Source organism: Carcharodon carcharias, chromosome 4 (assembly GCF_017639515.1).
Source record: "Carcharodon carcharias isolate sCarCar2 chromosome 4, sCarCar2.pri, whole genome shotgun sequence".
NCBI lineage: Eukaryota > Metazoa > Chordata > Chondrichthyes > Lamniformes > Lamnidae > Carcharodon > Carcharodon carcharias.
In genome coordinates this window covers 100,602,297-100,619,090 of record NC_054470.1, presented here as the reverse complement: position 1 = coordinate 100,619,090, position 16,794 = coordinate 100,602,297, and the positions used below count along the sequence as shown (strand labels likewise).

The following is a 16,794-nucleotide window of genomic DNA, read 5'->3' as shown; positions in this document are numbered from 1 at the left end:
CAAATTAATGTGCTTCAAAATATTTGCCCATTAAATATCGAATTGTTCAGTGGGCTGTGGAATCTTCAGGGATTGCAACAATTTGAAATAGAGAACTAGTTTTGATTGGGCTTCTGGGAATCTTGCCCGTCCATCAGAGAACTGATGGGGAACATTTGTCAATTCGCTGGAGGAGGTGCAATGGAATCAAGTAACCTTCAGGCACTTAAGCAGGGCTACCACTGTGATTGAGGCCCCCAGAGGACAGAAGTCCCACCTGCCGATTAGCTGCTGACCAATCAGAGACCAACAGCTACTCATAACCATCGGCAGTAGTGGGAGCGGTGGCTGCTGGTAGCAATGGACCCACGAGAGGCCCAGGAACGTCATGGGCCCCCGACCAAAGATGCGTGAGAGCGGGATGAGGGGGTCGTGGGGTAGAGGTCACAGGAGGGGGTTGGTACAGGGGGTTCAGTGGTAAGGTCAGGTTTGTGGCTTTGAGCAGCACCCCACCCTTCCCCTTGCTGGGTCTCTTGATCAGGCACTGAGTGCCTGATAACTAAAGACACCCTGGCAGGCTGCTAGCAAACCCAACAGGATTTGCTGGGTGGCCTTCTGAGGGCACGGGAAAGCCATACGGCTCTTGTTAAATCCCTGAGGCACCACTAAATTGTCTTTTTTTTAATACCTATCTTCACATACTGTTCACCCTTGACACATGGTATAAAGTGTTGAAAGCAGTTTCCAGACTGCTTATCAGCCTTCATGAGCCACGTGAACATTGCTGTTCATGGTCAACAACGCCAGGAGAAGGACTTGAACACAGGACCTTCTGACTCAAGGCAGGAAAGCTAGCAAGTGAGCCACTTGAGCTTTTTTTTAATGGAACGTTTCACGAATTTGTGTGTCATCCTTGCACAGGGGCCATGCTAATGTTCTCTGTATCGTTCCAATATTGGTGGTGGCCTCAGGGTTAATGGGTGTAAATTGGCTCATTAATGAGCCTAATTTACATTCCACTGGCGATGGATGTCAATCCCATGTCAGCCCCTTCCACTCTTGGACGTGAGTGGAGGATCTTCTCTTGCCGCCAGGAGGCTGATGTGGGGCCTCTCCAGCGATTAAAGGGGCTGGCCTCCATGGTTCCCAGCTTAACAGGCTGCATTAAATCCAGCTCAAAGTTTCTCAAACATCTGCTCACCAACCACTATTTCCTATTAATAAACCATAAACTATTTTTCATAAACTTAACAGTACTTTTTTTTTATTGAGAAACCAAACTCTTGGGATCAACAGTAATTGCAGAATAATTAATACTTAAGAATGGTTGTCATAAATCATCAGCATAAGTTGGTCATTGTAGACAGTGAACAGTGATAGTCACTTTGATTGCTGTTATCGAAATATCAGTTCAAAGGTGAATAAAACCACGTGGTATATTAAGACAGATACTGTGGAAGTACTTCAATACCATCATCGCATATCAAGTCACAGATAAAAGCTGTTCGATCTTTACTCCTGCAGTTATGGTGTTATCTGATTTTATTGATTGCTCCCAAGCATCCAGTGTTCTTTATGTCTATTCTAGGTTTTGTGATCCTAACATAACAAAGCCTGCACTTGAAGCATGGGCACTTTTGTGGAGGGTCTCATACAGCTGCAATTATAGATAGCTCAAGCGGCTGTCTGAAGGTTCATATCAAAGTATTATTCAGCTGCTGAGCACAGGGATCTGGACCTCACCAGTAATTGGCTATAAGCATAGCTTAGTCGTAATTCATCTCAAGTCATTCATGGAGTGCTCTGAGAGAATGGAAAACGCCCTCTATAGTTCATAATGGAATTCACAATCTCCATCTGTCCATTGCTGCATGACTGCCTGATTGACCTGCAGACCACCATGGAGACTCCTGAGGTCCACTTAGCAGAAGTCCTAATCTCAGGCTTATCTTCTATCTCAAATCACAGAATCACAAAATTTTAATGGCACGGAAGAGGCCATTTGGTACATCGTATCTGCACTGACACTCCAAATGAACATTATTACCTAGTGCCATTGCCCTGCCTTTTCCCTGTAGCCCTGCACATTGTTTCTATTCAAATGTTCATCTAATGCCCCCTTGAATGTCTCAATTGAACCTGCCTCCACCACACTTTCAGGCAGTGCATTCCAGACCCTAGCCACTCATTGTATGAAAAGTTTTTTCTCATGCCATATTTGCTTCTTTTGCAAACCACTTTAAATCTGTGCCCTCTCATTCTTGATCATTTTACAAATGAGAACAGCTTCTCCCCTATTGCTCTGTCAAGCCCTCTCATGATTTTGAACATCTTTATCAAATCTCCTCTAAGCCTTTTTCTCTCCAAGGAGAACAGTCCCAACCTCTCCAATCTATCCTCATAGCTCAAGTTTCTCATCCCTGGAACCATTCTTGTAAACCTCTTCTGTACTATCTCCAATGTGTTCACATCCTTCCTATAATATGGCAACCAAAACTGTATACAATACTAAAGTTGAAGTCTAATGAGTGTTGTGTATAAAGTCAGCATAATCTTCCTGCTCTTGTACTCTATGTCCTTATTAATAAAGCCCAGGATACTGTATGCTTTATTAGCTGCTTTCTCTACCTGTCCTGCCACCTTCAATGACCTATGCACATATACACCCAGGGACTTCTGCTTCTGTATCTCCTTCAAAATGTCATCCCTTATTTTATATTGTCTGTCCATATGCTTCCACCTGGCACTTCCCCACATTGAACTTCATCTGCCACCTACCTGTCAACTCCACTAACTTGTCTGTGTCCTCTTGAAGGTCCATAACGTCCTCCTCACAGTTCACAACACTCCCAAACTTAGTATCATGCACAAGTTTTGAAATTGTCTCCTGCACGCCAAGATCTAGATCATTAATATATATCAGTAAAAGCAAGGGTCCTAATAACAATCCCTGGGAGACTCCACTGCAAATCTTCCTCCAGCCTGAAAAATATCCACTGCTTATTCTCTGCTTCCTATTTTTCAGCCAATTTTGTAGCTACGTTGCTACTGTCTTTTTTATTCCATGAGCAATACGTTTTCTCACAAGTCTGTTGTGTGGCGCTGTATCAAATGCTTTTTGAAAGCCCATGTACACCACATCAAGAGCAATACCCTCATCGACCTTTTCTGTTATCTCTTCAAAACACTCCAGCAAGTTAGTTAAACATGATTTCCACTTTAGAACTCCATGCTGGCTCTTCCTTATCAACCCATATTTTTCCATGTGACTATTAATTCTATCCAGAATAATTGTTTCTAGAATCTTGCCCGCCACTGAAGTTAAACTGACTGGTCTGTAATTGCTGGGCTTATCCTTGCAACCTTTTATGAACAAGGGACAATGTTTGCAATTCTCCAGTCTTCTGGCACCTCCCCTGAGTCTAGGGAAGACTGAAAGATGATAGCCAGTGCCTCTGCAATGTCCTCTTTTACTTTCTTCAGTATTCTTGGATGCATCTCATCCAGTCCCGGTGCCTTGTCAACTTTAAGTACCAACAGTCTACTCAACTTCCTCCTTATCAATTTTGAACCCTTCTAGTTACAGAGTTTCCTCCTCTGTCACCATGGCCTGGGTAGCATCTCCTTCCTTGGTAAAGCCAAATGCAAAGTATTCATTTAATACCTCAGCCTTGGCCCCTACGTCCATGTGTATTTTCCCTTTTAGGTCCCTAAGTCAGCCTTACTCCTTTTACCACTTTTTTACTATTTATATGTCTATAGAAGACTTTGGGATTCCCCCTTATGTTGACTGCCAGTCTTTTCTTATAATACCTCTTAGCATGTCTAATATGCTTTTTCACCTCCTCTCTGAACCTTCTGTATTCCTTTTGGTTCTCGATTGTATTTCCTACCTGACACCTGTCATAAGCACACTTTTTCTTCTTTACCTTAATTTCTATCCCCTTTTTCATCCAGGGAGCTTTCGATTTGTTTGCCCTATCTTTCCTTTTCAATGGAATTTACCTTGTATGTGCCCAAATCAATTCTTTTTTGAAGGTAGCCCATTGTTCAGCAAGTTTTCCCTGCCAATCTTTCATTCCAGTCTATCTGGAAATATTTGGACTAGAACTTTTTACATGTTGAGATTCCATCTGCAGCAATCCGTCTTGGTCTGGATTCACTTTGTTGAGCAACCAAATAACACAGGACCTCGACAACCTCTCATCTCATTTAGATTTCAGGCAATGTGACCAGGTGATGTCAAACTGCCATTGGATGATGCTGCTGTCTCTCAAGACAATTCATACCAGCTAGCCAACCTTCTCAAATAAATCCATACATGCTAGATAGCATAAAGGCCTAGCCAACCATTGCATCAATGCTTATGATGCTTGTAGTTGGAGGGCCATCTATTGCCTCAGACAAAGGAGTTACTGGAGAAACTCCATCACTAGGGGCAAACATTATCTGCCATGCTGCTGGGGAAAGCAACCACAAGGAGGATACATCTAAGGACTTCTGCAAACATCCACACAGTCTTCCTGATGCTTGAGATAACGTTGAAATTATGGATTGACATATAATGAATGAATCACAACAACTGCAAAGATATCATGCATTGATGTGCATGATTCTGTATCAATGCTCCTATACATTCATCATGTGAAACCCTTTGCTATTCATGAAGGAGCCAGAAGTAAGTGTACAAGTTCAGGCAACTGTAGATGTGCCACCAGTGTTGCAATTTTTATTATCCAGGCCCAAGACTGCCTTTTTTATTAGTCCTAGGATGTGGGCATTACTGGCAAGACCAGCATTTATTGCCCATCTCTAAGAGCCCTTGGGAAGGTGTTGGCAAGTTGCCTTCTTGAATATGGCTTGCTAGGTCATTTCAAAGGCCAGTTAACAGTCAATCATCACATTGGGCGGAATCGTCCCAGATTTGCTCTAAGTGCAGTAACGGGCGATAAAAGCCGCAATGGCGGTTTTTCACGCTGTTTCGTTCCCAAACCCATTGCATTAATTATGCATTCCCGAGAGACACGTTGTTTCCATGGTGGACGGGCACTTATTCGCCCACCATGCCATCACCTCGCCACTTCAGCCGGGTGCCATATTTGAAGTTCAGCGACATGCACAAACCTCAGTGCTTCCTACTGCAGGAAATATATCCACAGAAGGCAAAAAGACTGCAGCCCCAATGTTTAATGATGCATCACTGGAACACCTTTTGGATGCCCTGGAGGCAGACCATGATGTTCTCTACTTCTCTGGCCTCAGGATGGACAGCAGCATGACCAATCGGACGCGGGAGGTAGTGGCAGCAATGGTCAGTGCCAATACCGTTCACAAGAGGACAGCCACCCAGTGCCGCAAGAGGATGAATGATCTCCTCCATTCTGCCACGGTAAGTCACTCTTCTCATCATTCTCAACTCACGCACTCGCAAACCCATCACACATCCACAGGGCCTTCACTCACTGCCGGTCCAAGGGACATCACCCTTCACACTCTCACACACACCTTCATTGTCCTCATCCCGTCCATGGGACCACTCACCATCCACACATGTCAGGCATACTTATCATCTGGCCTGGCAGGCATCCTGCTTACACTTTCTCTATCTCTTTGCATCCAGGACAAGCTGGCACACAACAAGAGGGAGAGTTGGAGGAATGCCTGATATAAAGGTCATCATGGACTTTGAAAACAGAGCCATCCAGCTGGCTGGTGAGGATCTGGACCAGTCCTGTACTGACAGTGAACTCTACCAACTGAGGATCCAGCCAGTGCAACATCCACAAGACAACCATGCTGTGAATGATGTGCCCTGTTTTACTGGCCACTGCTAGGCACTAATTATCTCCCCTTGCTTCCACAGGCACATTTGGGAAACAGCCGATACAGTCCATGACCCAGGGCCTCCTATTAAGTCCTGAAGAGACCTCTGAAGAGGAATCCGGAGGCACTTCCTTGAAGTCCCATCGCAGCCCTCACCCACACCCTCCACCAGCACAGACACACACCGCGGTGGGACCTAGCTTTAGAATAGCCTTGGGATCACAATCTGGTGAGCACATCGCACTGTGTGATCCACAGTAGGTGGTAGCAGGGACTTCCCAGGTCCTTTGCACTCAGAGGACTGCTGGAGGCCAGAATGTTGCTGAGCCTGAGTCAGATGACGAGCCTGTGGACTTGGTCATGTCACAGTTGCTGGAGCTGCAAAGACAAGATTGGGAACATCAGGAATGGATTTTTTAAAATTCATTCACGGGATGTGGGCTTCGCTGGCTGGACCAGCATTTATTACCCATCTTTAGTTGCCCTTGAGAAGGTGATGGTGAGCTGCCTTCTTGAACCGCTGCAATCCATGTGGTTTAGGTGTACCCACAGTGCTGTTAGGAAGGGAGTTCCAGGATTTTGATCCAGCGTCGGTGAAGGAACGGTGATATATTTCCAAGTCAGGATGGTGAGTGACTTGGAGGGAAGCTTCCAGGTGGTGGTGTTCCCATCTATCTGCTGCTGTTGTCCTTCTAGACGGTCGTGGTCATGGTCGTGGGTTTGGAAGGTGCTGTCTAAGGATCCTTGGTGAATTCCTGCAGTGCATCTTGTAGATGGTGCACATTGCTGCTGCTGTGCATTGGCGGTGGAGGGAGTGAATGTTTGTGGATGTGATGCCAAACAAGCAGGCTGCTTTGTCCTGGTGTCAAGCTTCTTGAGTGTTGTGGGAGTTGCATTCATCTAGAGAAGTGGGGCCTTGTGCCTGTAGTTGGTGGACAGGCTTTGGGGAGTCAGGAGGTGAGTTACTCACTGCAGGATTCCTAGCCTCTGACCTAATCTTGTGGCCATAGTATTTATATGGCTAGTCCAGTTCAGTTTCTGGTCAATGGTAATCCCCAGGATGTTGTTAGTGGGGGATTCAATGATGGTGATGCCATTGAATGTCAAGAGGGGATGGTTAGATTCTCTCTTGTTGGAGATGGTCATTGCCTGGCAATAGTGTGGCATGAATGTTACTTGCCACTTGTCAACCGAAGCCTGGACATGGTCGAGGTCATACGGCATTTGGAGATGGACTACTTCAGTGCTGTAACTCTTTTGAGTCAACCAAGTAAACTAAATTAACAAAATTAGGGACAAAGTAAAAGGCAGTCCCTTAAAAGGAAATTGCAAAAACAAAGACAAAATTTAAAGGAAACTTGCAAACATTAATCCAAAATGTGATTAATAGGGTCAATAAAACACCCCAGTTCCCACGGTGCCCACCGAGCATGGAAAGCCTCGACAGCGCAGGCAGATACAGCATGCTCCCTCTCCAGGGACACCTGGCCGTGAACGTAGCCACGGAAGAGGGGCAGACAGTTGGATTTGACAACCTTTCAATCACCCACTGTCTGGACCTGTTAATGACTAACTTAGCTAGGCCCAGGAGCAGGTTCACAAGTAGGTCCTCCTCCCTCCCAGCCCCCCTCCGCACCAGGTACCCATAGCTCAGGAGCGTGAGGCTGAAGTGCAAACAAAACAACAGTATAAGGTTTTTTAAATAACTAAAAATGCAGTGCAGCCCACAACACCCCATATAGGCATGGTCCACGCACTCCATAAGGCCGCAAAAGACACAGGTATCTTGGGAGTCCATGAACCGACACAAGCTACGATTGTATGGGACTGCCGCATGCAACACCCTCCAGCCCCAGGTCCCCGATGTAAAAGGGAAGGACATCTCCATAGAAGGCCCTCCACTGGGGACCTCCGCTGCTATACAGCAACAAGGCACGCCAGGTAGTGTCAGAGCAGCAGGCAAGGAAAAGGAAGTGAAGGGTATGCAGCATCAGCCCGTACAGAAAACCCCTCCACGCTGTGCTAAAGGACATGGAGGGCATTTCCACGAGGCGACTCAGGTTGCGGGGCACCGGCTCCCAAGGGAGGGTTCAGGGCTTGGGGCCAATGTGGAATTCCATTCGAACAGGGATATGCTCAGACAGAAGACCCCTGTGCACCTGCGCCACCTCGAGGCCTAGTATGATGTCAGGACCGAACACAATCGTCCAATGGTCTTAGGTGGTATTGGCCGCGAGCCGGACATCCACCGATGCACGTTGTGCCAGCTCCTGGGGAATAATCCAGCCCACACCTTCACCACACAGCACGTCCCCGATCCTGGTCACCCCGGCAGCCACAGCCATCCTCTCTGCCAGCCACTGGAAAGGGTGGAGGTGCGGATTCCTGAGCAGCGACTCTCTGATGATAGCCCCTACTCTTGATGGGGGAGAGCTGCGTCGCGAGGTGACCATGTTCCAGGCTTTGCTCAGGTCCTGGTAAAAAATGGTCAATGCCTGCAAGGAGCCACGAAGGCCCCTCAGGTCTATAAACAGGAGCTGCACGTCATTATTCAAGCCATGCACCTGGCGGGGGAAATATGTCACCGGGGCACACCATCTCGGAGGAGGCTCAACGTAAAGGTATCACTGCAGGGTCTGAAGGTGGAAATTCGCCACCTGGGTATGTACGCACACCAGCGCCTGACCACCCTCCCTAAGTGGGAGACTCAGAATCTCAGCAGTGACCCTGTGCAGCCTTTTGTTCCAGAAAAAGTCGACAAGCATTCTCTGGATTTTTTGTGACAAAATCTAGGGGAAGAGGTCAAAGTGATCATAACATGGCAGCAATCAGCTGGTTGTGACCAGCACTCAACCCTGGTAAGACTCAGAGCAGTACTGTCCACCACCGCAGGTGAGTGGTGGCTTTTTGGCTTCTAGTTCATCAGCCAGGATTCCTCAGCAGGGCAGAGGTGGATCCCCCGGTAAAGGATCCTGGTCCTGCTCCAGGTAAAAGGCCTGAGCTCCTCGGGGAGGGGATCCATCTGCCACTAACCAGCCAGGAGTCCAGAACACTTGCCCCACTTGATCCTGACAGAGGACGTGGCAGAGTAGACCTCCTGGCACTCGTGCATCCTTCACGGGTCAGCCAGGTCGGTGAACACGAGGAGCACGTCATCTCAGTAAGCCAAGAGGACCATCCTGATTCCCGACCCACACAGAACCAATTCCGACAAACTCCTCTGCAAGGGGCACAGAAAAGGCTCCACGCATATAGAATACAATTGGCCAGAGAGGGAGCAGCCCTGAAGCACTCCTCTGCCAAAGCAAAGGGGTGCTGTAAGGTACCCATTAACTTTAACTAGACACTCTGCGGCAATGTACAGAAGTCGGATCCAGGCGATGAAATGTGTCCTGAACCTGAACGCTCGCAGAATCCTGAATAAATATCCGTGATCCACCCTGTCGAACGCCTGGTCAAGAGATAGAAAAGCGCTTGACAGACCAGCCCTCTGGGAAAAGTGATGATGTCCCAGACCAGATGGATATCATCAAATATGGTCCGGCCTGGGACGATTTAGGACTGGTCAGGGTGATCATGTGATCCAGCACGGTGCCAAGGCGAGAAGACATGGCCCTGGCAAAGATCTTCAAATCCATGCTGAGGAGGGAGACTGGGCGCCAGTTTTTAAGCAGGTGGAGATCCCCCTTCTTAGGCAGCAGGGCAATGACCGCCCTACGGCATGAAAGGGGCATCTCCCTGGTCGTGATACTCTCCCACAGGACCCCCACATAAGTCATTTCCCAGGACGTCCCAGAACACCCTGAAGAACTCCACGGTCAGCTGTCCAGCCCCGAGGATGTGCCCCTGGAGAGGCTGTTGAGGGCACCGGTCAGCTCCCCTAGACTTATAGGGGAGTCAAACTTTCCAGCACCCTCCGAGCCGATCTGCGGCAGGTCCTCCCACAAAACTCTGCAAACATCCTCGCTGGACGGATCTGGAGAGAACAGGGCAGTGTAGAAGGTTTTGGCAATGGCCCTGATGCCCACCGGATCCGAGACAAGGGATCCGTCATCACCCAGCAGCGTACGGAGCTGCTGACGGACCCCGTGCCTTTTTTCCAGTGAGTAGAAGAAGGGGGAACCACAGTCCAGGTCCTTGAGGAACCGGATCCGCGACCTCATGTACGCACTGTGAGACCCGACGAGCTGCAGGTCCCGCAGTGCGCCCTTCTTCTCATCGTACACTGACCATAGGGCTGGGTCCGCGTCAGGCTGATGGAGACGTGCCTCCAGGATGAGCACCTCCTTCTCCAACTCCTCCACCCTAGATTTCCATCTCTTTGTCGACCCCTTCATGTATTCCTGACAGAAAACACAGGCGTGAGCCTTTTTCATGTCCCACCAAAGCCTCAAGGAGGGGAAGCCTTCCCGCTTCCTTCTCCAGCCAGCCCAGAAACAACAGAATGAGTCCAGGAACCGCTCGTCCTCCAGCAGCAGGTTGTTAAAGTGCCAGTACATGGACCCCGTCCGAGCACAGAACGAAGAGAGTACTGCTCACACCGGACGGTGGTCCATGTACGGCACCCACTGCACAGAAGCTGATGGAACGCAGGACACGTATGCCTTCGAAATGTAAAGACGGTTGAGCCTGGACTCTCCAACTCCAGGTGACACAAAATTGAAAATGCTGGAGTCAGGATGGAGATTTCACCAGACGTCCACAAAGCTGAAGGACCCGACCAGGTCCCTCAACTTACTCACAACTAGCGTGTGGTGCTAGGCACTGTGTCGGTCCCGGGCCTCGAGGGTACAATTAAAATCCCCCCCGAGGACGATGCACTAGCCTGCGTCGATGGAGCCCAGATGAGTGGACACTTCATCCTAGGGGAGCATACACATTAACAAAGTGAAGCGCTGTGGCCCTCAGGTGCACAGTAATGTGCAGCAACCGGCCTGGCACCGGCTCCTTGACCCCAACGATCTCCGGCTGAAAATGTGGGACCAACAAGATAGCCACCCCACCAGAATTGGAGGCTGGGTGACTCATGTAGACCCCACCTCGCCACTCCAGGAGCCACGTAGCTTTGTCTCCCGGAACGGTATGGGTTTCCTGCAGGAAGCACACTGCAGACTTCCTGTGCCCGAGGAGTGAAAAGCTCTGGAGCACTTGGTGGCACTTTGATGCCTTTACATCGCTTGAGTGGGCAGATAAGCTAGAGGCCCGAATACAATCATATCAATTTGGCTGTGCCTGACCTGTCTCAGCAGCAGAGGAATGGTCACTGTATACAAGGTTTTCCTGTTGTGCGACTGCTTCCCTCCCCTCCTGCACCCCACCCCCCGCCCTGCATGTGCTTGTGCGCTGCCTTCAACTGAAGGGCACCTCCTCCCCCACCAGCCCCAACGCAACTCAACCTTGAAGTCCAACAGGCGACCCTAGCGAGTGCTCCACAATGTAACTGTGTGTTCACCTCCACACTTCCTGTGCCCTCAAAGTGCAGCCCGCCAAGTGCATGCCTTTTACATGATGTTGTGAAACACGTCGGCATGCAATCATGCCAACGTGGGCAAACAATCCAGCAGGGGGGGGGAGTGGGGGTGGGGGTCGGGGGGGGACGTTGGAGGGAACAATTCTGGTGGGCTGGCCTTATAATGACATGCTGATGTATTACAGTGAGCTTACTGACGTCCGATGGCAGGAAATATGGCCCGCCGCCAGTGGGCAGAGTGGACGATCGCAAACTGGTTCATGACAGTGTGACACCCATTTTTGGCCTTCTCGCCATATTGTCCACTCACGCCACCGAACACGCCTGACGCCAACGGGGGAGTACGGATGATTCCACCCATTATTGTAGAGTTGGAGTCACATGTGGATGTGACCAGATAAGGACCAGATTTCCCTCCCTTGAGCTCCAAGATCTCAGAGGGTTGGAAGACGCGGAGAAGTTTCTAAGATCAGGAAAGGTGAACAGGAGTTTGAAAAGGAGAATGAAAACTGCAAAATCAAAACAATACTGAACCAGGAGCCCATGTAGCCCAGTGAGAACATGGTGATAGAATAACAGGACAAATTACGATGTTCAGTTACTTCATGATCATCATTACTGACAGTAGATTTTTAAAATCTAATTAATTGACTTCAGATTGCACGGCTGCAATGGTGGGATTTGAACTCTTGCCTCCCAATCATCAGTCCAGACTTCTAGGTTACTGAGCCAGTAACATAACTACTATGCTACTTTACCTTTGTTAAGTTGTTTGACTATGTCCATTCCTCAGTTCATCTATTGCACTAATCCTCATCCATGCCTTCATTATCTCTGTATTTGACTATTCCAGTGCCCTACTGGCCAGCCTTCACCTTACATGAACATAAGTTCATCGATAGCTTTGCTGCCCACATTCTAACGTTTACAAAGTCCTGTTCACCTATCACCCATGTTCTCACTGATTTTGTTTTGCAAAAATATACTTTATTCTTAAATCTTCAAAAACATTTCGAACCATTTCAAAATCACCATTACAAAAATACAATCAGGTTCAACTTTTACAACATGAATCACAAGGTGTACAAACAATGAATATTACAATCATTGGCAGACATTCATTTTAAGCTGTACAGCCTGAGGGGCTCTTTACAGTTCCCAGCCCCTCAGTGCACTGTGGCAGAAAGGTCTTAGGCAGCGACCCTTCCCCATTGCGCCTTTGTGGCGGCTGCCCCAAGCTTAACTGTGTCCCTCAGCACGTAGTCCTGGACCTTGGAATGTGCCAGTCTGCAACACTCGGTCGAGGACAACTCTTTGCACTGGAAAACCAACAAGTTTCGGGCAGACCAAAGAGTGTCTTTCACCAAGTTGATGATCCTCCAGCTGCAGTTGATGTTTGTCTCGGTGTGTGTCCCTGGGAACAGCCCGTAGAGCACAGAGTCCTGTGTCACAGAACTGCTCGGGATGAACCTCGACAGAAACCACTGCATCTCTCTCCAGACCTTCTTCGCAAAGACACAATCTACAAGGAGGTGAACAACGGTCTCTTCCCCACCACAGCCACCTCGAGGGCAACGTGCAGAGGGGGTGAGACTCCTAGCATGTAGGAAGGATCTTACATATTCTCACTGATCTTCATTGGCTCCTGATTCAGCAATGCCTCGATTTTACAATTTTTATCATTTTTTCCAAATCCCTCCATAGTTCACCCTTCCCTATCTCAACAATATCTTCCAGCCCTACAACCCTCAGACAGATTCAAGAGAGGCATTCAAGAGGGAATTAGATGATTATTTGAAAATAAACAACCTGCAGGGTTACAGGAGAAGGCAGGAGAATGGCACAAGGTAAAATGCTAATTTGGAGAGCCAGTATAGACACGATGGACCAAATGGCCTTCTTCTGTGCTGTAACAATTCAGTGATATATCTGAGCTCCATCAGTTCTGGCCTCTTGCTCATCCCCAGTTTTAATTTTTTTAATTCATTCATGGGATGTGGGCGTCACTGGCTAAGCCACCATTTATTGCCCATCCCTAATTACCCTTGTTCAGAGAGCATGTAAGAACCAACCACATTGCTGTGGGTCTGGAGTCACATGTAGGCCAGACCAGGTAAGGACAGCAGACTTAAGGGTGAACCAGATGGGTTTTTACAACAATCGACAACGATTTCATGGTCATCATTAGACTTTTAATTTCATATTTTTATTGACTTGGATTTCAAATTCCACCATCTGCCATGGCGAGATTCAAACCCTGGTCCACAGAGCATTACCCTGGGTTACTAGTCCAGCAACAATACTGCACCATTGTCTCCCTCCATGAAGCCCTCTGCCTCCCTACCTCTCCTCCTTTAAGCCACTCCTTACAGCCCACATCTTCGACCAAACTTTTTGCCTACGTGCCCTACTATCTCCTGATGTGGCTTGGTGTCAACTTTTGTTTTGATGACGCTCCTGTGGAGTGCCTTGACATGTTTGATTATGTTAAAAGCAACATATAAAACAATGCAAGCTGTTGGCATATCTAACTGTATGTAAAACTGCAGACCCTTCTTATGTTGTTGTGCATTTTCCATTGCAAAACAGGTAAATATAGCATTTGACAAGCATCAATAAGCTCCCGAGACCCTGCTTTCTCCCCAAATGATAAAGCACATCAGCAGGTATGAAAATTGTTAATAGAAATTAGGGCTTCTTGAGCTCATTTTTTTTGGGTTGAATAGAATAAATATTTAATACAAAAATGAAACAGCCCACAATATTTGCAACATGTGAAATGGTCATGGGATATAAATTCAACAGACAGAGGTTATTATGTGTACCCCTGTTCAAATGGCCTGGTCGAAAAGGCTTGGGTTTTAAAAAGAATCTTAAGGGAAAAGTGAGGATTACAGAGAGTGAGTTTCTGAGTCTAGGGAGATGTTGGCATATGCTGCTAGAGAGGTGGTGGCATAGTGGTATTGTTGCTGGACTGGTAATCCAGAGACCCAGGGTAATGCTCTTGGGACCTGGGCTCAAATTGAATTTGAATCCAATAAAAATCTTGAATTAAAAGTCTGTCGATGACCATGAAGTCGTTGCCAATTGTCGTTAAAAACCCATCTGGTTCACTAATGTCCTTTAGGGAAGAAAATTTGCCATCCTTACCTAGTCTGGCCTACATGTGACTCAAGACCCACAGCAATGTGGTTGACTCTCAAATGCCCTCTGAACAAGGGCAATTAGGAATGGGCAATAAATACTGGCCCAGCCAGCGACACCCACATCCCATGAGCGAATTTTTTAAAATGCTCACCGATGGTGGAGTGATGAAAATCAGGGATTCGCAAGAGGCCAAGGTTGGAGGAGTCTAGCAATCTCGGGGGACTGCAGAGCTGGAAGAGATCACAGCGATGAGGAGGGGCAAGGATGTGATGCGACTTAAAAACAAGAATGAGAATCTTAAATTTGAGGTGTTGCCAGCCCATGTAGATCAGCGAGCACAGAATACCTATTATGTAAGAGATGCTGCAAAGTAAGACAATTTATGTAACTTTTTCAGTTGTTTGGCAAAATTATTCATCTACAACCTGTATCTGTAAACTAAATAGATTTAAAATGATTAAATCTGGAAGGCACTAGTTAATATTCCATCTTGACTTTAGCAGTCTACTTTCTAATCTCAAGGTTGCAGATGCAAAGCTAACTGCCATTAAATCTAAGTCTTGAAGCTATATGACTCTCAACACACCTGCCAATTAAACCATTGTGCTGAAGAGAAGTTACAAATAACCTCAGTTGGCTATATCAGTGGACCAATAAAGGCTTTTGATCTATTGAAGGAATGTCATTTCTCTAACCTGTGACTGTATTCCTATACTAACGATGGCCTTCTGGCATTGACTTCAATAGGAAATTTAAAAATCAAGAGAGGGAAAAAATGAGATGTGATTCAATGTCACCTCTTCTACATTCTCATAGAGCCAAATCTAACTCATTGTGCCTAGAGTAGACAGACAAATTGACCTTTCAAAAAGAGAGTATTTCCTGAAAAAAGGAATTATTTTCCAAGTGCATTGCTTAGTTACATTCAGTTGATATTATGCAGTTTAGTAAACTTGCAATGTCAATTAATGGAACAAGCTGAGGCCTCATTGCCACTCTCATGATCCATGGCACTATTCAAAGGAGAGCAGGGGAATTCTACCCCAAGTGTCCTGGCAAATATTTATACTTCAACTGACACTACTAAAACAGATTACCTGGTCACATTATCACATTTGCTGTTTGTGGGATCTTGCTCTGCACAAATTGCCTGCTGTGTTTCCTGCATTACAACAATGACTACACTTCAGAGGGACTTAATTGGTTGTAAAGTACTTTGGGACATTCTTTGGTCTTAAAAGATGCTGTTTATTGCAATATCTTTCTTTTAAAGCACTTTTCTCCTGGCCTTTTGACAGGTGCGAATGGTATTGTTGAATTGGTGTGCTTGGTTTCTCCGAATGAAGAAACCTGGAGAAGGAAAGAGCAGTATGCCCTACAGGTACAATCAGCAACAGCAACAGAGCATCAGCAGCATGGAAATGAGTGGACTACCCGGTCATCGGTCTAGCAATGGCAACATGATCTACTTTGGCTATCATACAATGGAGAACCCCTGCTGCCCTCCCAGCAGCGATTCAGGTGTGATGTGTGGCCGAATCACATGCTCACCATCCAAGGACAATGGCAATGCTCAGAGCAGCCCTCTGGTCGGAAGCTCTCCAGAGATAACGAAGATTCTGGAGGAGCTGCAGTTCATTGCCAGGCGCTTCCGGGACCAGGATGAGGGTGAAGCTATCTGCAGCGAATGGAAGTTTGCCGCCGCAGTGGTCGACAGACTGTGCTTAGTGGCATTTACAGTTTTTTCTATAATTTGTACATTTGCCATTTTAATGTCAGCCCCTAATTTCATAGAAGCAGTTTCGAAAGATTTTGCATGAGGCTCGATTTGAATCAGTAAAATGTGTTTTGTTTCCCAACGAAATCTTCAGAGGTCAGCCAACACAAAAATTTGAAAAGTGCTAAGTGTACCATATTGATAAAGATGTTAAGGAAAGTCATTCCACAGAAAACCCAACACATAGTACCTTCATTCCTAGCGATGTGATTTAAAATAAAATTCAATTGTCATTCATTTTCATTTCCATTCCAAGTAGGCGCATTTGTTGTGAAACAATTGCATTCCTTCATTGTGTATTTTAATAATTATCAAATCTACATGTGTTTTCAGAAAGGATTTTGGTAACATGATCTGCCAAATTAATGGCTTGCTAATTTGCAGCTGCCAGGCAAGTCTAGTCCCCATGACAATTTAAATGACAAGAATCTTAGCAATGTAATTTGGAGATGGCATTCTTCCTTAATTAAAATATAGGAGATGTCTGTTTTTCTGTAACATTAGTTTAAAAAAACCAAACGACAAAGTGTTGCTTTTGGTGAAATTCGATCAGTACAAGATTAGCTAGGGAGAAAAATAAAAATGTTTTTTTGTTAAA

The 16,794-nt window shown here is 46.7% G+C and overlaps 1 protein-coding gene and 1 non-coding gene across 2 annotated transcripts in view; one reads left to right on the top strand and one right to left on the bottom strand.

Annotated features, from left to right (window-relative positions):
• chrna8 (cholinergic receptor, nicotinic, alpha 8) overlaps nucleotides 1–16,239 on the top strand; it is a 266,096-nt gene extending 249,857 nt beyond the window's left edge. Inside the window, exon 10 of the mRNA XM_041185313.1 lies at nucleotides 15,718–16,239. Within this exon, the coding sequence (XP_041041247.1) occupies nucleotides 15,718–16,239 (522 nt within the window). The remainder of the gene's footprint in view (nucleotides 1–15,717) is intronic.
• LOC121277523 lies at nucleotides 856–961 on the bottom strand. The gene has a single exon (XR_005942901.1). It is a non-coding gene; the product is annotated as a U6 spliceosomal RNA (small nuclear RNA).
• Nucleotides 16,240–16,794: the final 555 nt, after the last annotated feature.